Genomic DNA, 27392 nt, shown 5'->3' with positions numbered 1-27392 from the left:
AGGCACATTCCATACGAATTTATTAATGAATAAAATATGTAAAATCAGGACAAAATTTAAATTATTTGTCTTAAAATCAAAAGGCGAAATTTCCGTTACGTTGAAAAATTCAACCATGCATTGTAAGCAAACTGACTACGTTAATCTTTGTATTTTGAAAAAAAAATGTATATTTAAAATTTTGCAGATTTAAAATCTTTTTTCCTCAACTTAACTTATCACTTTAATACGTACAAAGCATGATTTCGTATTTTGGCATGTCAGTTTAAACAGTTAGATAAATGTTAGAATAAACATCAGCTACGAATTTACACATATTGTATATACACACACCACAATATTACCAATAACTATAAATCTTTTCAGCAAAAAAATAAAGAAGTTTAGTCATTTACTTTCTTTTCAGACATATTTTATTTATGTTAGTAAATAAGTCTACTGGTGTCAAGACGTATTCATCTCTTCGTCAGTAAAATCATTACATGCCATAACTCTGTTCTGATGAAGAGACGGGTACATCTCAAGGGAAAATGGCAAACAAATCGACTAAATATTCCAAATTGTCAGGCAGTATAAGCATTATCATTAAATAATCATACTGCATATTTTACATACACCGGTCATATGTCAGTTACAAATAATAGAATATGTGTATTGCACTAAATCACACACTGAATGGAAAACCAATATACACCATCATTAAGTTTAAAAGTAAAAGTGTTTGAACATTGATAAAAAATGGAAATGTTTGCATTGCTGGCGGCAAATGGCGCCGGATCCTGCGATCTCATTAACTGATTACTATAAAAAAGGGTTTTAAAATAATGTGTACATTAGGTAAAAAAAACTTGTATTCACCATTAAAATTCTCGATTTTCAGCAGTTAATTGTTCATTGATAGAAAATAATCCGGATTCATGGGTTTTTATTTTCCTTTTTTTTATAACAGTGACAGGACTAAATATTCTTGTTTGTTATTTTATAAACACAAAAAAAGAAATCGTCACTGATATTCTTTTTAAATTTATAAAACCGTCAACAGATTTTTAAAAGCATTTTTGATTGGCCTTTTTTTGACGAATTTTCTGAACCCTGTATCTTTAAATCAATATTTGAATAATATCTATTTTGGTAATAGTTTTTCACATGTTTTTTGTACCTAGAAAAGGGATAACCCTATGAAAGTAAAATATATTATCAATGATTTTGATTAAAATCGGTCATATCTTTAACGCACCTACGCATTTTATGTCTAAAAATATTGATAGCTCAGAGTTAGAAGACCTATGTTTATGCAATGATATGATATTATTAAATTATACATTGAATTCGCTTCAATTGCTCCATTTTGTTAGCAATGTTTTTTTTGTACTGTACTTTTGAGAAATGTATTTTTTAGAGTTAAAGTTGGCAAGGAAAAGGTTACATATGTAAGTATGTAAGAACTTTTGAAAAGAACGTTAACCATTATTCGTAATTCCATATTATGGAGGTGTTTTTTTTACGACCAGGTATAAACACGAAACAAAAACATTATTTCACTCCCTAAGAGATGTGAGAGTTACGAGTATCAGAATAAAAAATAAATACACATTGACTATAAATTCTAATTTTGGGTAATATTATAAAAACGTGAAGCTCACGTTTTTGTAATTTGAGAGAAAGTATTTTTTAATTATTGTTATATTGCGGTCTTAAAATAATTTTCAACGACTAATATGCGTACACATTTAAAAAAAAGTTAGTTTATTCGTAAATCAGAGTTATTGTGTACATATGTCTCCCTTACAGGAGGCTTGAAAATAAAATGAAATTTATGTTCAACTTTATCACAACATGATTATATTTACGTATATATACGTGTATATATATTTATATATAAATATATATATATATATATATACAATATATATATATATATGTATATATGTATATATATATATATATATATATATATATATATTTATATATATATATATATATATATATTTATATGTATATATATATATATATATATATGTATATATGTATATATATATATATATATATATATATATATATATATATATATATATATATATATATATATATATATATATATATATATATATATATATATATATATATATATATATATATATATATATATATATATATATATATATATATATATATATATATATATATATATATATATATATATATATATATATCAACATCAATTTTTTTGCTAAAAGTAATAAGTTTAGGAACTCAAATGAAAAGCTTTATACGCTTATTTTGATGAATTAACGTTTGCATTAGATAATAAAGATTCTATTACAATGTTTTAACATCTCAATAAACATAAAGAATTTGAAAGTCTGGACATTTACAGGACTTATGACCTGTATAGGCTGACCAAGTGATCACTTTAAACACCTGCGAAATTCACAATTCTTTCCAAAGTTGACACAAAAATAAAATAAAATAAAAATAAAATAAAAAATAAAGTAAAAAAACACAAAAATATTTTAAAAAACTCGTAAGTAGCGAAAACCCAGATTTGTTAACAAATATTTGGACACACTTTAAATGTTGAAAGATTCTATTAATGTTACGTTAAAAATAAATTAGAAGTTTGTATGTTAAACTTTTTTCAATCCCACTAAATGCATTCAATCTTTTTTTATTTAGAGTTTGGCATGTTTTCTTCTACATTCATATTCATGCACAAGTATACTGGTTTAGGCTAATGTAAAGCTTATAGGCTTAGAGCCTCACATTAAAAGCTTTTCTCAGAGGGTTTTGAACCTGCATCCGGATAAGTTAATACCTAAATAAACAATGTAAGGAAAATAATTATTTGTTTTATAAAGGCTTAGCACGCGACCACCAAAATTTCGCAATGAGATCATTGCGTGATGAATTATGAACAAATGACATGGATTTTGTATTTCGTACTTGGCCGACATTAAAGCTCAAAGCTCACAAGTTTGAACTTTCATACAGTCTGAATCAAGCTAGAAAGGAACGTTGCCAAATTGTCATTTGAATATTCCGTAATGACACGCCATACTTTGGGGAAAAATATTTGACAATTTTTTTCCGAATTTCATGAATATGTTTTAATACTTGGAAAATGCAAATGACAACGAGTAAGGGTTCTTTTGAATTTAGCAGTTTTGTAAGAAAGTTCGTGTAGTCTACTCAACTTAATAACGATTATTTTTACTGCCCTCTTATTAATTTTCAAAATTGTTAACGTATGACTGAATTTACGTCATATGTCCAAAATTATGCATTTTATTTGGGTTTTTCTTTCATTGGATGGCTTTTTTCACTGAATTTGTTAAAGATATCTCTTCTACTTCTACTTTGTGCAGTTTCTATTCAAGTATTATGTTAATGATTAAGAGTCATCTTCTCGACTTACTAAATGTATATCGACGTTTTTTATTAAATATTTTGGGTGGTTTTAATCGACAACGAATATGTAGAAATATTTGAATAAAGATTTCTTCATGTATATTCCTTTTTTATTTTTTTTATTATTTTTTATTTATTTAATAAAGTTACATTTTTAAGAACAATATAATACAATTTCTGATCATTTATACAAATGGCAAACTTGTAGTTTTAGAATCGCTGTGCCTCTCCTAAAAAGAGACTGAGCTATTGTGCTTGTAGAGGGACTTACACTCAAGGTTTAATGTTTTATATAATTAATAGTATAATAGTCTTTTTTTAAATTTTTTTTTCAAGATTTATATGTATTTATATTAATTTGAAATATCTCTTTAAAGGTAACTGTTTTTTGAGTGAAATATAAATTGTAGTCTATGATTAAATGATATGTTAAAATATATCACTTCCAAAATTTAAGCAGTATAAAATAATTACAGTATTTGTAGTAGTCAATAATGGGTAGATTGGTGAATGTTACACGTGTGGAAATGGATCACTGAACCAGCCTATTGCAAGTCATAAGCTCTGTAAATGCCCAGATTTCAATATTCTTTTTCATCTATGTTGAAACGTTAAAATACAATAATAAGTGGAAATAATAAGAGAAACCCAGATTTGTGAACAAGGATTTGGACACATCCAAAAAACTTGTGAATAAATTACAATATTTTCATTGACAGCGGCGAAAATGAGCTACTTGTATGCACCGTTATAATTAATGTTCTACTTTTTTATATTTAGTCATGCGGAATTAATTAACCAACCAATTTTCTCTCTTTAAATCCATTTTGACAGGTTTTTCACTTTAAAAGAGTTTTTTTAGTATAAACGTGTCCTTGGATCGATTAATTAATTTCTTTTACAAGGGAAATGATTCACCATACTTCCTACTTCGGATGTGAGTTTACAATTCTTACGAAATAACCATTTTGCATTAATAACATTATGACTTATACGTGTGATTCAACATTTTTCCTTTGTAATATGTCAAACAAAGGGTTGTTTTAACGAAATTTGAAAAACCACAAAACGAAAAGGGTATATCGCGTTTCAGTATTTAGATTAAGTAAATAGTAGGTCTACGTTTCAGAAAACGAAAAATTAATAAAAATAAATTATAATTTTTTTATACACCTATCATTATTTTTGTTACAATAAAAAATCAACACACGTGAATATGATACTGCAGGATACGACCATAAATTAAATTAAGCAAAGGGGTAGGCGAATTAAAATATTGCGCATTTGCATTCGTGTTAGAAAATTATTCCCTGTTTCATTCAAATATTACAGTATTTATATTAAGTTAAGTTGCTCAGTACATACATGTTTATCATGTAAGGTACAATTTTTTTTGCCAATAATATATAATATATATATATGTATATATATATATATATATATATATATATATATATATATATATATATATATATATATATATATATATATGTATAAAATATAAATCTGATCATAATTTAATTATAATGTCGACCTGTTTTAAAGCATGCAGTTTGTTCCTTGAAGTTCAATTAATAATTGATAATTTAGCATCAATAAATCTCGAGGATGAATTTATAATAATTGCCATAAGATTGGAATGAAATGATTTGGAAATAAAGAGGAATTTATGTTTTTATTGAGAAGTCAAATTATTTATCGATCAATTAAGGGTCACTAAAGAAGAAACCATTTTTAAGGTAAATTCGATCCATCCATGAATCAAAATAATTTTTAAAACTAAATAAAAAAATCTTTGCTTCAAAAAAGTAGACTAAATTTAGAAATTTTGAACAAAAATTTAGACTCGCTGAATATATTGTAAATAAATGGAACACGTTCACATTAATCGTTTAAAGAAAACTTTTGCCATGAGATATCAATTAAATATTATAAATATTTAAAAAAAAAAACACCTAAGTGGATCAAATTTAAAATTTGTAAACAAACATCTACGTGCTCAATTTTTAAAAAAATAAATCGAATATATTATTCAATTGTAAAACTTCAAGAAAAACTGTTTAATTGTGGGAATTAATTACAATGGTATTTTTTTAAATAAGGACCACATACCAGGGCTTGAATTTAAAGACATTTACAATTTATTGTAGTTGTCGAATTCTTTCAGGTCGCGTTCGAAAGGTCGCAATGTGGTTATCGATTATTTTTCAGATATTACTGGTAGGGTTACTAGCACACAGTGAAAGGGGATCCGCCGGGGTTGATGTCTTGGTGGAAAAATACACATTATATCATACATTAAAAAAATATATAAAACCCACCATCCACCCGTAGCGGTTATAGAGTCCTGGGGGACTCTTTGTCAGCTGCGCATAGAGGAATTTTTTTTATTCATTCTTAAGGAATAAAAACATGCAGATTAATGAGGGGGAGGAGGATGTATGGACAGAGGCCGACACTTCGATCCACCCCTCAGGATCCTTGTGCCTTTTAAAAAGAAGAATGCATAAAAAAAAAACAGTATGCATAAAACTTATGATTTGAGATAATGACTTAAAACTAAAGTAACATAAAAGCTTGAGGTAAAAGTATAAACATAAACATATAAGTTACAAAAACCGAAACAAGCCAAAAAATTATTTTTTAAACACAGTACTTCAATATATTTTTCACAACCCCAATGCACCTATACAACGTGCTGAAAACTTTATTTACCTCTCAGATCATGGTCCATCACTTCGTTTTTCCCAAGAAAGAACACATTCTATTTATCACATCATTCCTTAGTAATTCCTTCTCTGTGCAAGCGGCCAGGCTATGGAATGAATTACCTCTCTTTGTAAAAAAATGCACCTTCTCTAATAAGATTAAAGAAACGTCTGAGACATTACTATCTATGATTAGATTCCTAACTGTTCATCAAACCTCCTCCCTTAGTTTTTCCCTCTACCTCATTCCCAAAACTCCCTCTTTCCTTTGCCTTCCTCATTATTATCAATTTGCAATTTATGTTTTTTTTAATGTTCAAGCACTATCTACCCTGATTGCAAACAGCTATATCGTAGTCGTACAGGAGAAAGTGACCAACTAACAACACGTAAAATGTTCAGGAGGGCCATTTAAGTCACTTTTGCTTGGCAACAAAATAAACATCAATCCAGTTAGTCATTTCTAACAAGTCAATATATTATACTTCCAAGTTTAATATCGCTTTGGGATTTTTCAGGGCAATATTAAGCTAGTAAGGCATCAAATAGCCAATAATCACGTTTTTGTAAAAAATGCACTTGGTCACTTTCTCCTGTATAACTACGATATACGAGTATGGTATCAAACGTTTCGACCAATATCACTAGTCTGCATTTGTTTGGTTGGAAAATATTGCTTTTTAGCAATAAGCTTGGCAATGTACTTATTTATTTTCTGTACATGATGTTTAAATAAATAAATAATTTACATTACGTGATTTGGATTCCAGGGCAAGGGGGCACTCCGCGGCGCGCGGCTGCGGACATGTGGCGTCCCCCGCGCGCCCGCTTCGCTCGCCAGGTAGCTCTGCTGCTCTTATGGTAAGCTTTAAGGCCTAACTCAAAATAATATAATTCGTTAGGCGTCCGGCTGCAATGAGAGCTGGACGTCAGTACACGCCCGATTTGAAAAAAAAATGCATTTAAAAGCATTGTTAACTTTGTGGTATGGTAATATAACACTCCCTTATCATTAGTCGTTCACTTTGTGTAATACCGCTTTAAAACACTACTCCATGACTAACGGCTTCGGAATAACCATCCCATCATCAGGTCAAATGCAGACTAAAGCGAAATTGCTACGGTCTCTTATTTATATAAAATAAAATAATTATAACTAAGAAACTAGTCTTACTTTAATTTTGTAACTTATGCTTTTACATTAACTTTTTCTCATTGAAAATATTTTTATTAATTTTTTTTAAATTTTCAATATGAAATATTTATTTTGTATTTCAACATGTTTAACTGTTTTATTTTTATTGGTTTTGTCGGTATTTGATACGGACAGTGTTAAAAATACAGCATATTGGATTTTTTGTTTTGTTTTATAGAATGCGCATGGACAAAATATTTTAATATATTTTTTTCAACTCCTTACCCTTCGATAACTCTCTTCTTTTTAACACCATATATTTATATCGATGAAAAACTTATTTTTCCAATTAAAGAAAAATTCAATTACATCAAATATAACCAGGAATTAATGAAAGTTAAGTTGAGATTTATCGTATGTTGGGCTTTAAAAGCAAATAATTACAAAATAACACTCTCCTTATCATTCATAGTTCACTTTGTGTAATACAACTTTAATTATATTAAAGTGGTATTACACAAATAAAATGATGAATGATAAGGAAGGTGTTATATTACCATACCACAAAGTTAACAATGCTTTTCATATACACAAAAAGAATAACAAAATACATTAAACAATCACCGACTAATAACGTATTTTTTGGGATCAAATGAAAAAAAAATTATCGTAAGCTTTTCGTGATCAAGTCGTTATTTAATTTGATTTTTGAATTCAATCTCCATGGACTGCATTAAACATATTTTATCTGCATTTGAAGCATGAATTGAGTTGTCCGAGTATTTTTTTATTTTTATTTATTTTTATTATTTTTTTTATTTTTATTTTTTATTATTTTTTTTAAACCCTTATCCGCACCCCAATGGTGCATAGGGCACTGCTTCATATGAACACAGTGTTATCTTTATCGTTTACACACGAAGGAAAGGTGATCAGCCTGCCGCTTCAGGCACCAGTCCAGGGTAATATTGAATAAATATTATAGTGAAAAAATCACAAATATTTATTTGACCCCCCCTGGGAATCGAACCCGGGACCTCCAGAACGGTAGCCGAGCGTGCTGACCATTACACTACAGAGGCGGATAGCATCCAAGAAAAAAAATGGAAATATATTTATTTGTTTGTTGGCATTAACAGTATTATGAAACGCAAACGAAATTCGATATTGTCGATTTTGAGCTTACGGTAGTACTTATGTATACGTAAAAGGGGTAGATGTGTCATGCTGAATGAAATGATGTAATTTATTCATAAAGTTATTAACTTGACTCAATACAATTTCAAATCACACTTCTTAGGCGGCGATTTTATAATCGATAATTGGACAAGAATTGAATGTGACATTTCAAGGACGCGTCACGTTTATTATACATATTTCTTTACATGAGAGAGAAGAAAGATACAATGTCGAGAAGAGAAAGAGAGCTTAACATTTCGACGTCACGGGAGTGGATCAAAAGAGACCGACGAATACACAACGATACGAAGCGATAGATTAAGATAGTATCGCGCATGCACGCGTTGTAGATGTAAACGTCAGACGCTATATATGAACAGTTGAAATGCCAGGCATATTGTATAAAAAAATAACCGAAATTTCAGTTCACTGCTGCAGAGCAGCGTTTATTTATTTGAATTTAAAAAATGCAGTATTTCATTACTCATGAAGTCTTGTACCATTGTTAATCTCAGATATTTCTATCAATAAATTTTGGAATGCGTGCATCTTTGGATACACCCTGTATTTTTATCAAAAGGTAGATGCCGTGGCGTTGTTGGGTAAACGCTCGACTGCGAAACTCGCGTCGCGAGCTCGATTCCCGCCAATTGCAAATGAGTTCAAGAATGATTTATTTTCAATTGGTATGGGTATTTGTGATGTATTTTTAATATTTACCTTTCCTATCTTTACTATCCTAACTGCAGACAAGCCTGTTAAATTAAGGGCTTTTCGGGTTAATATTTTAAAAAAATGATAAGGAGTAAAACGAATACACGAAGGAATTAAATAATTAAGAAACGTTTTATGACTGCACAAATTCAACGTTACAACTAGGCAGAGTTCCAAAATAATTTTACGACTGTAACTACATATAACACATAGGTTTAGTTATAATATAATCAGTTTTGGGAACAATTTTTCTTATTTATTATTTTATCGTTTTTGGGTTACGAGAAATGCTAAATTTGGAACCGGTCGCAAAGCTCCAAGTTTACTAATCGTAAAAACGGCCATAAATATGGCCTGAAGAATTCTCTGTCAAGGCTTTAAAAAAAGTTAGATGCCCAACAAATTTTTTAAACTCAAATAATATTTTCTTAGATTAAGAAATCAGAATAATTTGTTTTTACTTAATTTAAATGAAATAATAATTCAAATGAGTGGGAGGGTTAAAAAATAACGAGAATTAAATGTTTAACTCCGTAGTTTAGTCGCTACACTGTAGTGGTCAGCACGCTTGACTATCGTATTGATCGATTTCCAGGGGGTCAAAAAATGTATGTGATTTTTTATTCTATTGTTTATTTCACATTACCCTACACTGGTATCTGAAGCGCAGGATCACCTTTCTTTCATGCATTTTTAAAGCATCAAGATAACACTGCTTCTTTATATACTCTGCTCTATACACCGTTGGGTGACGATATGGTTTAGAAAGAAAAATGCATTTTCATTCGATTTGTAAATAATCTCTTTATGAATAGTCCCACAAAATACACAACATTATTATTCAGGCTTAAGCTCGGTTTAGATGTGGAAAGGGCAGGTTGTCCAGGTTCACAGTATGCGCTTTTTCTAACGTTTTTTCGTAAGTAATTCACTTTACATCCCCAGTGATTTATATATTAATTTTAAATCAAACACAGATTTTTTGAGTCTACTAAGTTATATTTTATTAACAAAAACAGATAAAAATTAATATTTTGATAAATGTTTCGCCTAGTTATGACATTTTCAAACGAATGTCATTCGTTAGAAAATGCCATAACTAGGCGAAGCAATTGTTACAATTTTTTATGTGTTTTTGTTAATAAAATACAACTTGGTAGACTCAAAAAATCTGTGTTTGATTTAAAATTAATACATAAATTAAAATGTTAAATTAAAATCAATAAATCCCCAGTGATCTCACAGTCCAAGAAGGGTTCGATATTGTTCCGAGCAAGATGAGATGTGCATATAATAACTCAATCATTCAATTTTTTATCACTTAGCTCATGTGGCACCCATCTCAAATATTTTCATATTAATCCAATTCCCCGTATGTGGTCCGAAATGATTTTGCTTAGCTAAATTAGGCTTTTCTGCAATCTTCGATGTTGTCAAAAAACATCGGAGATTGCAGAATATATATTTATATATATATATATATATATATATATATATATATATATATATATATATATATATATATATATATATATATATATATATATATATATATATATTTATACATATATATCAAACACTGATTTATACTTAGGGTATTATCACACAACTAAAGTTTTAAAGTGCCTCTTTAATATTTCATAATTATGAAAACGTATTCTAATTATATCAAGCGAGAAATAAAAAAAAACAATATACTTTGTTTCGGGTTTTATCATCCGAACTTTATTTAGGGACATCGAATAAAAAATAATTGTCAAGCGATCGCATGGCATATAAAATAATTAAGTGAAAAAAAGCGTCAACTTTTTACTGGCAAACATTTCTAAATGATTAAACCGTCACGCCAAAGTCCAAAGGCTGTTGGCACTCGAGACTTATTGTGAACTTATGGTGAACGGTTTGCCTTATAAATTATTACTTTCAAAATTGAATCGAAAAGCTCCAAATTGTTTTTGGCGAATTATATGCGTAACTATTTGCACGCACTGTAGCGATTTTAATACGGTACAACCTCATTAGCGTGGTGATTATAAAACGTACTCGTTTCCTTGATTTGTTTTTGTACCGAATGTACTACTATTATTAAAATGTTTTATTTTATTCAATGCGCAGCGCTGTTTAACTCTTTTAGGCTTAAGGCTAATTTTCCTGTAGGAAATAAATAAAAAAATGAAAATAAATTGCTTATTCAAAAGTTAATTAAATCATGCTAAAAAGGTTTTTTAAAAATAGCAAATACATAGAAATATTTTTTTTACATCTCATCAAAGATGAAAAAGAATTTGGAAGATTTTTTTTCAATTTATTTGAATAAAACATAATAAAAAATAATACGAACATTTCGAACATTTGCTTGAGTTCTGTATGAATTTACTTTCTCCGCATATAGTAAGTTATATACGTATAGCATTGCTTGTCAAAAACTATATGTACATATTTATTTAGGATTAACAGGGGTATTGTTGACATACGCCAGTTATTGACATTACTGATTTCATGTGTGAATATTTGATATTGGATATTGAAATATTGAGTTGTATTATTCTATTTCATGAATATACCGCCTACATAAGTAATGATGATTTGGTCAAAGAATATCTGCTAGTTGAGTCAAAATGAGTACGATTTTCCTTGGACATTTTATGCATAATATATACACACACATATATAAATATGTGGATGTGTATATATATATATATATATATATATATATATATATATATATATATATATATATATATATATATATATATATATATATATATATATATATATATATATATATATATATATATATATATATATGTAAATGTCCGCCTCCGTAGTGTAATGGTCAGCATGCTCGGCTACCGTTCTGGAGGTCCCGGGTTCGATTCCCAGGGGGGTTTAATAAATATAAGTGATTTTTTCACTCTAATATTTATTCAATACTACACTGGACTGGTACCTGAAGTGGAGGGCTGATCACCTTTCCTTCATGTGTAAACGATCGAGATAACACTGCGTTTATATGAAGCAGTGCCCTATGCACCATTGGAGTGCGGTAAGAAATTTATTATTATTAAATATATATATATATATATATATATATATATATATATATATATATATATATATATATATATATATATATATATATATATATATATATATATATATATATATATATATATATATATATATATATATATATATATATATATATATATATATATATATATATATATATATATATATATATATATATAAACATATTATAAAAAAAAATCTTCGTAAGAGAACGAAATATTATTTGTATATTAAAAGCATTGTTTACTTTGTGGTATGGCAATATAAACACTCTTCTTATCATTTATCTTTCACATCGTGTAAAACTACTCACTAAATATTTTTAACTTTTATTTTTATTTACACAAAAAAAAATTAAATGGTAAATCAATATTGACCGAATCAATCTGTTAAAGCCTGGGATCTATACCCTATAAACGTATATATTTTAATATATGTTTAAAGAAACATTTTCAAAGGTCACGACATTTTGATAAATATATTCATTAGTATGTGTTTTAATATAATATTGAAAACGTAAACCCCTCGAAAAAAATATTCATTATCTAAATGTCATGATGTCATACCGTGAAGAGATTGCATAAAAATATTAACTTTATGAATAAAGCTAGGCAGAACATGGATATTTCAGTGTACCTGAAATTATTTCTTTAAAATACTTTTAAACCCTCGAACAATATTCATATTCTTTTTTCAGTTCATCAATGTTTTAATTGCTTATCTATAACAATGTTATTTAACTGAATCTATTAAAATAATTTATGTTATTGAACAAATAACAGCAATTAAATTATATTATTTATTGATTCGGCATTTATTTTAATAAAGTAACAATAAAATTAATTACAACATTTTGAGTGTGTCCAGATAACTGTTCACAAATCTGGATTATTTTCTTTTACACGTTTACTGTAAAAAAAAAACTCTTAATCGGAGGTGCTCCTTATATCTCAAAATGTTGTAAATATAATTACTGGTCAAATTATAAGCTACATAAAAATAAATAAATCATGTTTTCTGGCGGATCTCAGGTATGTGAATTTAATCCAAGATTCGGACCTTGCATAACAAATAAAAATAGTTTTTGGTTAATGAAAACTTTCTCTATTCCAGCATAGATGGCTATTGTGAATTAACGTGTACTGTGTCACGAGTTTGATCATAGGAGTTCCAAAATTTGAGTATTGTGGTTGTCAATCATGAGTAGAATTGGTGAATGTTACATGCAAGGCAAAATCCCTACTTTAAAAAAAATTAACTCAAAAAAACTCACTCCATGTCAAGCTTTATATTTGAAATTTTTTTTAAATATTATTTATATATTCATTACGATAATATATGTAATAATTTTGACGAATTTTATGAATATAGATTGTAATTACGTAAGCGCAAACGTTGTTTCGTCTTATTGATTTTGAAAATTTAAAACAAATTAAATTATCCGTGAAAAACGGTGCCAGAACACCGTTTCACCGCGTTACATAAAAAAGCCTTGGTTACACGTGTGTAAACTGATCACTTAACCAACACTATGACGGTCGTAAGCCCTGTAAATGCCCGGACATTCATATTCTTCTTCATCTATCTTAAGATGTCAAAAATGTAAAATTAATTGTTATTTTCAAAATAATCATTTAAATGGTACTTACCAAGTTTAAGGTTTAAGTTTTGTACTGACATTTCTTGGTGGTACTGCATTTTAAATATTAAAGTAATAACAATATAATTTTTAGGTCGAAATAAAATTCATGTGGAAAAAATTACATTGTTGTTATTTTATTATACAAGTTTAAGAGTTAAAAGATGTATGGTTGGTAAATCCAATAAGCATAAGCGATTGAAATTCCGTTCGGAAAATCAAAATAGCCGTAATTAACTAACTTAAATTGGCATTTCCCAAATGTAGGGACGACCAACAAGAAACCAATCATTATAACTTCAACATATTGATTGAATTCGTGGAGCGGTTATATTGTTATCCAAGTAAATCAATTTACCCCAACAAAAGCAAAAATATGAATCGTGACTTTCGTACGGTGTATAAGGAAGTCATTTATTCATTACATTACCGACTTTTGTTATTAGAAATTTCTAGTATTAACTCATATCCGTAGTTATAACGCCGTAATAGATTTACTAACGAGTGACCTATACAATATACTGGAAAATTTATGGGTATTGCTGGTTCACGTGTTTCATAAAACGGTTTTACTTCATGAAATAAATCATGTATGTATGTAAAAGTTATGTTTAGATATTAATTTTGATGGTTCATCTGCAATAATTTTCGCATAAGGACAAAATTTTAGCTTCCATTGCATTTGAAATCTTTGTTGAGTGGATACGTCCATATCTCTCGTTTTTGGTTGATATTTAGGTCAATTCTTAAATCAATAACAATTTTTTTTAAACACATCCTTGTCCTTTTATTTGACACTATCTGATGAGTTATAATTTTTGCCAATATTCGAAATATTGGGAGACTAAATTTTATTTTAACATTTTTTTGACATCTCAATATAGATGTAGAAGAATTTGAGTAGTGTGATTGTCAATAATGGGTAGAATTGGTGAATGTTACACGTGTGTAAAGTGATCACTTAAACCAGCCTATGACGGTCGTCAGCCCCGTAAATGCCCAAACTTCCATATTCTTCTTCATCTTTGATGAGATGTCAAAAAATAATAGATGTAGAAGAATAAGAGTTATGGTCTATCACTTTACACATCTGCAACCTTCACCATTCTACGCATGATAGACAACCATACTAATTGGAACTCCTAGATAAATTGATTAATCTAATGACACGACATCACATATGAGTTTACAGCAGCTATTTAAATTGGATATGATGAATAACTCCCGAGTGGATAAAACCTAGATGTGTGGACAAGTATTTGGACACACTCAAAATGTGAAAAATTAAATTTTTCGATTTATTTTGATAATTTATTATGTATATGGCTTTTGCCTAGGTGAGATTTATTCAGAATCAGTTCATATATATTTTTCAGAAGAGAGTCTGAAAGTAAAATTAAAATCTTAAGATACATTTATTTCTTTCAGTTGATTATTTATATTTTCTTATTATTATTTAAGCCTGATGGCATCACCGTTAGCCAAAATTACAAATCTATCATAACTTCAACTTACATAAGTAAGAAATCCAGCAAGAGTACATATATACATACTTTAAAAAATACTTTATGAATATTTAAAAGTACGAAAAATGGTGAACAAGTGATCACTTAATGCTAGGTCGTATGCTTTGGAATGCTCAGACTTCCATCTTTCATCGTATATAAACGATTATGCTTTGTCTCAGTTCAGACACCTACCATATAGGGCGCTTGTCCACTACCCGGAATCGCACGGAATTTTACCGTCCGCCATGTCAGTTAGCGTTTTAAAACGATGATTGGCTTGGATTGGCTTGTGCTTTTGTCCATATTTCTTCGGATCGGTGCTCTGGATCGGTGCGTGAATACGTTGCGCGTTATAAATTCGATCACGCTAATTTGTCGCAGTCGTTTTCATTTTTCAAAACTAGACTGCCGGACGGTGAAATCCCGTGTAGTGGACAAACGCCCAAAATATGTATTGATATATCATCCGTAAGGTAAATAATCAAGTGTTTGATTTTTTGGTGATAATTTTTAGTATGTCCATCAAAAGAAATTGCAATGGTAATTTAATGAAAATTTATATGACAGCATATTTCAAAATAGATTACATACGTATCATAAGTATCTACGTACTTTATTTACATTTGAAATAGAAAATTCACATTTACATATGTTGAATTTTAAATACTGAGGGTGTGGTACTACATGAGCTTTTAGCGTACGAGTACGATGCTCTCAACACATAAATCAACAGATTATATTTTCCGCGACCGGATGAGCAAAAAATAGAGGGAAATTATTATGACTAAATTCAATATGCTCGGAGTGTACTTGATTACTTTTTTTTTCATCTACCTTATGAATTAACAAGAAGTAAAACTATTTGACAATCGTTTTTTTTTACGAAATGAGTTAGTAGAATATTAATCATTTTAAAATATTTAAAAATTGATAATGAACTTACAGTAAAAAAATCGAAATAGAAATTTGCACCGAAAATGTGAAAACTCGTTGTTGAACAACTGTAATATATACAAGTTTCGAAATTGAAATATTATAATATATATATTTATGAATAAAAGGTTGAATAGTGAATGATACCCTATGTATTAAGTGATCACTTAAACCAGCCATCTTAAAACAAAGCCGACTTCTTTATTCCCATGTTAATAATTACTTTATGATAGTATATCAATAAAGTTAATAAAAGTGGATATTTATTTTATTATATCTGTCTAAAGCGATTTTTAAAAAACACAAATAATAATAATTTTAAGTTCGGTTAATATTTAAATGTTCGCAATTAAAGGTTTAGTTTATTGTGAACGAATGTATTGGGATCGTAAGGTTCGTTCAAATAATAAATAATAAGTAATTAAGAATAAATAATATAACAAATAATAAAAATAAATACTTAGTAATAAATAATTAATATTAAATATTAAATAATAAATAACAAAAAATACATAATAAATAATAAATAAAAAAATTAAAAGTAAAAAATAATACACAATAAATAATAAATAAAAAATAAAAAGAATAATTAATAAACAATAAATAAATAATAAATAATAAATAATTAATGTCAACAATAAATACTAATTTGTTACAGTATTGAATTTGGTACCTTTGTCAAATAGCGTTTCCATTATTATAATCATTGAACTTTTTTTTTTGAACCCTTATCCGCACCCCAATGGTGCATAGGGCGCTGTGTCATATAAACGCAGTGTTATCTTGATCGTTTACACATGAAGGACAGGTGATCAGCCCTCCGCTTCAGGTACCAGTCCATGGTAATATTGAATAAATATTACAGTGAAAAAATCACTTATATTTATTTTACCCCCCTTGGGAATCGAACCCGGGACCTCCAGAACGGTAGCCGAGCGTGCTGACCATTACACTACGGAGGCGGACGAAAACCATTGAAAATCATTGAACTACCAATTATAATTCTTTATGCACATATATGCACGTCTATGGATAATAATCGATGATGCGGGTAAGTTTCTAAACTAGTGTACGTTACATAAAATTTGTAAAATGTTATTTTGATTGGCTGCAGAACACGAAAGTCGAAGAAGAACTTTTAATCAAAGCCCTAAAGGTTGGTAGGCAGGCTATTAAAATTTGACAAAATAACATGTTTCGTGTCCATTTCGTTCCAATACGGAGAGAAAAACGGCTTTATAGCGTTATTGCCTTAGCCTCGGCAGGTCTATAAAATCAAATTACTTCAATAGTTGTTCCCGCGGCTTGCCATTAAATAATTTTGGCACCCATTCGCAAAAACTTCATATACGTAGTATGTATATCAGAAATGAGTTAGGCCCGATTCACATTTTCATATGGTTTAGTGGCTCTCAACCTATAGGTCGTGCGTGACCTCTAAGGGCGCGAAGTGGGAATCAAAGTAATGTCCTAATTATAAATAAATGAACATGGTGTACATTTTATAAATTCGTTCTAAAAAAACGGTAACGCGTACCGTTACATCATTAACATCGAAAAATATTCACAGTAAATATTTTTTTTTCAACCATGACTTCCAAAAATTACATTACTCTTTCTTGATTAGTTATATTTAAAAATACTTAGTTGATAATACGTTTTAATACTATGTTTTTATCAGTCAGTTACTCCAAACAATTGGACGTTGATGTATTTAAAGGATGAAAAACTATACGATACAGAAGACAATGTGCTTTTAAAAAAATATGTAAAATGAGAAATATGTAAATATGTAATATGTAAAATATATAAAATAAATAAAATAAAATAAAATAAAATAAAATGAGACTTTATTTGGCTTAATTCATATTTCAATGAATTTGGTCATTCATGTGACCAAATCCATTGAGCCTTAAAGGAGAAAGTAAAAATGTATTTATTTTAGAACCGTTTTGAGAAATTTACCAATCCTACATTCGTCTTTATAATGTTTCTAATTACGTTTGTATTGTGAGATACGCTAATTCGCATTTTTGAGTTAGTAAATTGCTCTTGATTATTAAATTACTATTGTACAATTGACTTTCTTAAATAAAGTAAACTCGGATGGAATAGGTTACTCTTAATGATATGTAATATTTAACTACAATAATATTAAAAGAATTGGTAAGAGGAAATAATGCAAACATTTAGATGGAAAAGGAGCGAATAAAGAAGGTTGAGAAACTTTCATATCAGAGGTTTTCAGGGACTGAAAGCGTAACGAACTAAGGTTCGCTTGCGGCGGGTCGTTGTGAAGTTGGCCTAGGTCTACTGCGGCATAGTTCTTCCGGTGAATTTACGACCATGGAACTAACTACAATTTCCTGACTCTTCATCACGATAAGGTTGAGCTTCACCACGGAAAAGGCCAAGGTATGGCGTATGACGTCACGGGTGTACGTTCTTAATCGGTGCACGTCTTTCAAGTGTTAACATTAGCTTCATCGGTAATTACTTTTCAGTTCAATAATTGGAAATCAATAAAGATAGGCTTTACGAGTACTATCATTACAATTTATCTAAGTGCCTCAGCTAGCCACTGAATATTATAAATAAAATATACAATGTATAATATTATTTCGAAAAACAACTTTATGGCAAAATCATTAGTACCTATAACACATTACTATTTGATACTAATATGGCAACACTTTAAAAAAATGAATAATAAGTAATCTTATTTCATTCATTCTTTGGTCGATTTTTTTATTAAATTATTGCATTATCAAAATTCTGTTTAACTATTGAAAAATTATTAATATACCTAAATTCTAATAATAATTTATTAAATAATATATTGTTTCAAAATTCTTACCTTTGCTTTCCATTTTTCAGCAAAATGTAACAGCGTCACCAGAATTATGATACATATGTATGAGTTCCAAAAATTTTAGTACACGTGTGTAAAGTGTTCTCTTAACTAGCCCTTGACAGGTCATAAGCCCTGTTAATATCTAGACTTCCACATTCATCTTCATCTTTGTATGCTGAGATTTCAAAACTCCTAAGTGGAGAAAAGATTTGTGAACAACGATTTAGACACCCAAAAATGTTCCGAATTCATATTCAATTCTGTAAACATTGTTTTTATTTTACTGTAAACGTTATGCATTCGTAGGAACTTATATTAGTATATCTTCAAATTGTTAGATTCTCCGTGACTTGACTCATACTTGATTCTTTTTACCTCGTGATAATAAATTCAGCGTAAATTTTTAATGTCACAAATTGAGCGGTCGATAGCTTAAGTAGATAAGAGCCAGTGTCCGCTTTTTGCGCAATTTCCAGTAATGCAATGAACATGTATAACGTACGAGTACCCATACATTCCAAGTTCTAGCATTTTCTGTAAGCTTCTATCACGATATGAAGGAATTTGATACGTAAAAATTTCTAGATGAAAATATGTTTTAATTTTTAACATTGTTGTGATTGATGTTATATTAAAAGAAGGAAAAATCTTCAATACATGCATTGTTAAAAAATGTAATATACCATTTTACATGTTCAAGAGATTTTAATGTTTAAAATATGTAAGTCTAAATGATAGTAAGTAGTACTGACATAATTTAAGAAAAGTACTTAATATTTTTTCACAGTATTTTGAGTGTTCCAAATACGTGTAAATCACATTTTTGACATATCAAGATAGACAAAGAATAATATTGAATTATAAGTATTTACAGGGTTTATTACCTATGTCATAGGGTGGTTACATGTTATTACGTGAATATACATGTGTGATCTCTTAACCAGCCTATGACAAGTTGTATGCCCTGTAAGTACTCAGACTTCCATATTCTTCTTTATCTAAGTTAAGATGTCAAAAATGTTAATATTTTCTGTTGGATGGGATGTAAAAAGAAGCAACATTAATTCGAAAATGATTATAATTTTATTTAAAAAAATCAGAATTAATAAACAAAAAGCAATTTATAAAACCTTATCTGAGTATATAAAAAAAATGTTAAAAAATTCATAAAAATACGAGTAAATATTGAACAATGGTGAATATCTATTATGTGATCGTCAACGTTTTACGTGAGCTAAAAAAACTGTTAAAATACGTTTAAAAATTTGTATCCATTAAAATAATTAATTAATCTCATTTAAACGCTAACACGTACTCGTGTATGTTATCAAAATGAAAAATTACTCACTCAAGCCAAGAAATATTTTCATTGAAATACTCTTCATTAATACTTTTCATGAATGACAAGTATTTATTGTGTCAGTTACTTTGACGCGAAACGCCATAAATCAAGAAGTATTTCCTCACTATTTTCTTTATTATATTGTGTTTCCTTTTAAGCTCATTCCTGGAAAGATTTAGTGTTATAAAGCCGTTTTAAAATGGCGTGTTTAGAGTCGTTTGATCCAAAGAATTCGCAAAACCGATAATTTCTTACAATCTTGAACAAATTTAAAACAATATTTCGCGAGCGTAGAGACACGAAAAGATACATAATTTGGATCTCTGTTAGCACTAAAGGTTAATGAGAAAGTTTGAAATGAAATTTTAGAAACGCGATATTCTTCGTTCTTGGAATCAGAGCCGGAACGAAGTGTTTCGACACATAAGATGGACATTTCAAAAATCAGTTCTCCTTTACAAATTACATAGGTAACTTTAAACGTACGTCATTAGCAGGTAGATTCTATAAAACTTAACGGTTATTTTAAACATGACAGTAAATAAATGCAGAACTGCTATGTTACTTGTATTCAATTTAAATTCAAATTTAATTTTAGTAACCAAAAGTACTTGTTTCGTCCGCTTCCATAGTGTAATGGTCAGCACACTCGGCTACCGTTCTGGAGGTCCCGGGTTCGATTCCCAGGGGAGAGTCAAATAAATTTAAGTGATTCTTTTACTCTAATGATTATTTAATATTACCCTGGGCTGGTACCTGAAGCGGAGGGCTGATCACTTTTCCTTCATGTGTTAACGATCAAGATAACATCGAATTTATATAGTGCAGTGCCCTATGTACCATTAGGGTGCAGATAAGGGTTTTGAATGAACTTTAAGTTGTGGTTGACATTTTCAGGTGTGATTGACATTTTCAGGGAGTCAAATAATATATTTTCATCTAATGTTGACCAGATAAGCAATTTTATTAAGTTTAATAGTATTGTTATTTCGCCTATTACAACATAAATTACATTTTGAGAAAGATAAGGGTAAGGGGGTGAGGATCTGCATGAATTATTTTGTTACATTGACTTTTTTTCTTATTTCTAAACCCATCATCCATCCGCAGCGGTTATAGAGTCGTGTTACATTGACTATTCGTTACAAGGTCAAATATATATGAGATTTCTGAATAAGGGTGGGTTTATTATTATTTTTAATTTGTATATTAAAAGCATTGATTACTCTGTGGTATGGTAATATGACACTCTATTTTATTTTAATGATCTGAAGATGGAATGATTTTCTGTTTATAAGAGTGGTATTACACAAATTAAACGATGAAAGATAAAGAGAGTGTTGTATTCAATTTTACTTAGGCGTCCTTCATATTTGGCGGCAGGTGCAAAGCGCCTCGCGCCGGCCCTGCCCGAAGGTGAAAAGGCCCGATTAGAGGGTAGCGGATGTAATCGCACCGATACGAGTGTGCCCACGTTATGTGGTGCCATGGGTTTCCCGAGTTCCCGTTCATGGCCAATGGCAGGCCGCCCCTCGCGGCCGCTGCCGCCGCAACGGACGGATGCTTATCTGAATGGCTGATGAATGTTCGTCTTGACCTTCAGCGGACTTGCAAGTGGCGTGATTGCCAATTGAGATACCGCCACATGCGCTCAATGCAGCGCGACCTGCCCATGCAAATTCGAGGCCCCTTTCGTAATGGACAATTTGCTGCTGGAATAAGAAATACCTAGCCCTTTCCACGTTGGATGTAAAGAAATTCGTTAGAATTTTTATACTTTTCATTTCTTCACTTACATAATATTAAATTTTAAGTCAGTGCTTTTAAACCTCTATATAAACAGTTTTATCAGTCATTTTAGTGTATATACTTACGTATACCTATATATATAAATATATGTATATATATGTATATATAAAATTATATCAAATCATGGTTATGAACTCCTGCCTTCTTTTATATATAACATAACAATTTGTATAGCCTCTCACCAGTCTGATGATGTCGGTAACGATGAAACCCGGTCGCTGGTCAAATAAAAAAGTGGAAAAGCTAAAAATATTGGTTTTAATCTAATATTAATATATATATATATATATATATATATATATATATATATATATATATATATATATATATATATAATATATGTAATAAAATAACTAGGTACCTACCTATACATTTTATTGAGTACTTACAAAAAGTACCTACATAAAACAGTTCTACCACCAGATGCCGCATGCGTCGCTCAGAATAAAACAAAAGACTTCCGATAATATTATTAACTGTCAGAATCAAATAGATAGATAGATAGATAGATAGATATAAAATTATTATAAAGATAAATTAAGAATAAACTTTAATTACAAAGCAACACATTGTTTATTTTATTATTATACACCCACTTTACATATTATTTACACTTAATTTTCAAAAGGAAAATATTACCACGTTATAAAACGACAATTTTGTTAATTGGAAATGGATTATGAAACATTAGATGTATTAAAACAATTACTACAATATGTTCGGAGTGAGAGAGAAAAATTAGAAGATGATCAAAGAAAACGAATAGAAGATAATCAAAGAAGACGTGGAAATCTAAGAACTAGTGATAAAATTAAAGATAAAAGTCCATGTAAGATTTGTGAAAATTTAAATAAGGGAACTCGATATCACCCTGAAGCAACGTGCTGGTTTAAAACAAAGGAGGATGATAAGATAAATAATAAAAATAAAAATCATGTGAAAAAAATTTCTACAAAATATAAAATAAAATATACTCCAGAAAAGAAGAATTTCGAAGCAGATTGTGTGAGCAGGAATCCAGTATTAGAATCGAAGGAAAATGCAAATGAACAATTAAAAGTTGTAAATTTGGTTAAATTAGAAGATATTTTAAAAGATCAGAATAAAAATGAAGACATACAAATAACACAGAAACAGTGCTTGAAAAATGAAAATAAAAATAAAGTAGAAAAAACTTCTACGAAAGATAAAATAAAATATACTCCAGGAAAGAAGAATTTAGAAGTAGATTGTCTAAGCAGGAATCCAGTATTAAAATCGAATGAAAATGCAGATGAACAATTAAAAGTTGTTAATTTGGTTAAATTAGAAGATATTTTAAAAGATCAGAATAAAAATGAAGACATACAAATAACACAGAAACAGTGCTTGAAGAATGAAAATAAAAATAAAGTAGAAAAAAATACTACAAAATATAAAACAAAATATACTCCAGGAAAGAAGAATTTAGAAGTAGATTGTCTAAGCAGGAATCCAGTTTTAGAATCGAATGAAAATGCAGATGAACAATTAAAAGTTGTACATTTGGTTATATTAGAAGATACTTTAAGAGATCTGAATAAAAATGAAGGAATTCAAAAGAAAAAAACAAATGGATTGAAAAAAACTGTGTCTACTTTAAAAGGGTCAAGAAAAAAAAATACAAAAAAAAGAAAGAAAAAAAAAAGAACGGAAAAAAAAGAAAGAAAGAAAAAAAAAAACAAGAAAAAAAAAAGAAAAAAAAAAAAAGGAAAAAAAAGAAAGAAAGAAAAAAAAAAAAAACTTTATCATATCACTAAACTTATACCAGTCCCTTCACTACAAGAAGATGATCCGGAGGACGAGTGAAAATTTTACTATGAATTTTCATCCCCAAGGGGGGAGATGTAATAAAATAACTAGGTACCTACCTATACATTTTATTGAGTACTTACAAAAAGTACCTACATAAAACAGTTCGACCACCAGATGCCGCATGCGTCGCTCAGAATAAAACAAAAGACTTCCGATAATATTATTAACTGTCAGAATCAAATAGATAGATAGATAGATAGATAGATATAAAATTATTATAAAGATAAATTAAGAATAAACTTTAATTACAAAGCAACACATTGTTTATTTTATTATTATACACCCACTTTACATATTATTTACACTTAATTTTCAAAAGGAAAATATTACCACGTTATATATATATATATATATATATATATATATATATATATATATATATATATATATATATATATATATATATATATATATATATGTATATAAATATATATATATATATATATATAAATATATATTTATATATAGTAGATTGTCTAAGCAGGAATCCAGTTTTAGAATCGAATGAAAATGCAGATGAACAATTAAAAGTTGTACATTTGGTTATATTAGAAGATACTTTAAGAGATCTGAATAAAAATGAAGGAATTCAAAAGAAAAAAACAAATGGATTGAAAAAAACTGTGTCTACTTTAAAAGGGTCAAGAAAAAAAAATACAAAAAAAAGAAAGAAAAAAAAAAGAACGGAAAAAAAAGAAAGAAAGAAAAAAAAAAAACAAGAAAAAAAAAAAGAAAAAAAAAAAGGAAAAAAAAGAAAGAAAGAAAAAAAAAAAAAAACTTTATCATATCACTAAACTTATACCAGTCCCTTCACTACAAGAAGATGATCCGGAGGACGAGTGAAAATTTTACTATGAATTTTCATCCCCAAGGGGGGAGATGTAATAAAATAACTAGGTACCTACCTATACATTTTATTGAGTACTTACAAAAAGTACCTACATAAAACAGTTCTACCACCAGATGCCGCATGCGTCGCTCAGAATAAAACAAAAGACTTCCGATAATATTATTAACTGTCAGAATCAAATAGATAGATAGATAGATAGATAGATATAAAATTATTATAAAGATAAATTAAGAATAAACTTTAATTACAAAGCAACACATTGTTTATTTTATTATTATACACCCACTTTACATATTATTTACACTTAATTTTCAAAAGGAAAATATTACCACGTTATATATATATATATATATATATATATATATATATATATATATATATATATATATATATATATATATATATATATATATATATATATATATATATATATATATATATATATATATATATATATATATATATATATATATATATATATATATATGTATATAAATATATATATATATATAAATATATATTTATATATATATATATATATATATATATATATATATATATATATATATATATATATATATATATATATATATATATATATATATATATATATATATATATATATATATATATATATATATATATATATATATATATATATATATATATATATATATATATATTTATATATGTGTATTGTAATCTTAATGTTTAAACTACATTAAAAAAATCTTTATAGTTATTAGTTTAGTTGAGAAAAATAAAAAAAAATACACACATACATTTTCCGAAAATCTACCCCATAGATCAGTTTTTAGTATCTACACGAATTTCTTAGAAAAAACATTAAAGATGGTAGTAGGTATATCATGAAATCAATCACTTTATTTGTAAAATTCTTAAAAAAGAGATTTCGAAGATGAAATTTGTTTTTTTTTTCAAAAACAACATAACATCAACATAAGAAAATGAAATATAGGGTAAAGGTTGCCAAAATACATTGTGGATTTCTTCATATTCATGAAAAACCTAATTTTATGTATGTGACCACGCCAAAAACATTTCTCAAATGTTATACAGGCTCGTAAAACTGTATTAGGATCACAGAAATCACGGACACAATATTTGCTTATTTTATAGCACAGAAATTTATACAAAAATGTACAGACGGAGAGCTTTATAACGGGTTGAAAAAAGTATCGAATATTTAAAATTTTATTTTAACTACAATAGTTATTTATTATTTAAAATAAACAGATCCATAACTCCTGTAATTGGAGATAATCCAGATTTTGTGAACAAGTATTTGAACACACTCAAAATGTTGTAGATCCATTCAAACTATTCTATCAGTCCTGTTACTACTTTATAAATTATTTTAATTCTTGTGCAATAATTAAGTACACTGACGAGTTTATTGTTTTTTTATTTATTTGTTTATACGCCCTCGGTGACTCTTTACAAAATGTATGATCTATATTGGTAATAATAAAAACATAAAAAATAAGTAAATTGTTATAAACTACACATAAATTGTTAAAAATAAATGATAAGAAACAAACACAAAAGTTGTCCAAAATATTTATTGTTGACAGACGTCGTGGCGTAGTTGGGTAGATATTCGACTACAAAACTGGCGACACGGGTTTGATTGTCGATAAATATTTATTTTGAATTGGTCTGGGTATTTGTGTTGTATTATCCATATCTACCTTCAATATCCTTACTTTTCTATCTGTAGTCTAACCTTTCAATATAAAGACTGCGGGTTATTTCTTTAAAACAAAATAAATATTTTTCAATACGTAGCGTAATTAGTACGACTAGAACGTCGGATTATTTGAAGAGTAAAGTTTATCATCAACGCTCTTAAGGGAGTATTTTATGAAAAAAGAGCGCCATGAATTATCCAAAATCATTATGATATTTTTGTATTCAAAGAATTATTATTCATAATTCAATAGTAAATTCAACTAACGAATAATTAGATCGTTTAGACGAATGTTTAGGAAAACGATGTATGATATTTGAACATTTTATTTATTGTTTCGCCATTAACTTTGTGGTAAGACATGTTACAATGATTAAAGAAAATACTTCGTTTTTTACAAATCATATAATAGATACTAATCACTCATTTCACTCTCATAAATTAAAATTATGACACCTTGTTCCATATAAAGGCCAAATTATGAATTATCTTGAAAATTTAGAAATCCAAAAAAACCTGGATTCTAATAATAATTTATTAAATAATATATTGTTTTAAAATTCTTCACCATTGCTTTCCATTTTTCCTTTGTTTTCAAACTCCGTCCCTTGACTAACCCCTTCCCCTTACTTTCCCCTCTCCTTATTTATAGAACAATTTTATATTTTATATTTTAGTTATTATACAGACCTGTAGT

At 28.3% G+C, this 27392-nt stretch overlaps 1 protein-coding gene across 1 annotated transcript in view; it reads left to right on the top strand.

Moving 5' to 3' along the window:
* The window catches only part of LOC148308375 (glycine receptor subunit alpha-4-like), a 52833-nt gene that overhangs the window by 527 nt on the left and 24914 nt on the right, over positions 1-27392 (top strand). Inside the window, exon 2 of the mRNA XM_088261834.1 lies at positions 6887-6977. Coding sequence (XP_088117960.1) covers positions 6922-6977 — 56 coding nt within the window. The 5' untranslated portion in view covers positions 6887-6921. The remainder of the gene's footprint in view (positions 1-6886; positions 6978-27392) is intronic.

This window comes from Brachycentrus maculatus, unplaced genomic scaffold (genome assembly GCF_059751285.1).
Source record: "Brachycentrus maculatus isolate JH-2025_06_01 unplaced genomic scaffold, ASM5975128v1 h1tg000167l, whole genome shotgun sequence".
NCBI classification, from domain to species: Eukaryota; Metazoa; Arthropoda; class Insecta; order Trichoptera; family Brachycentridae; genus Brachycentrus; species Brachycentrus maculatus.
Note: the sequence above shows the minus strand (reverse complement) of the source record. Positions and strands in the feature narration are given on the sequence as shown.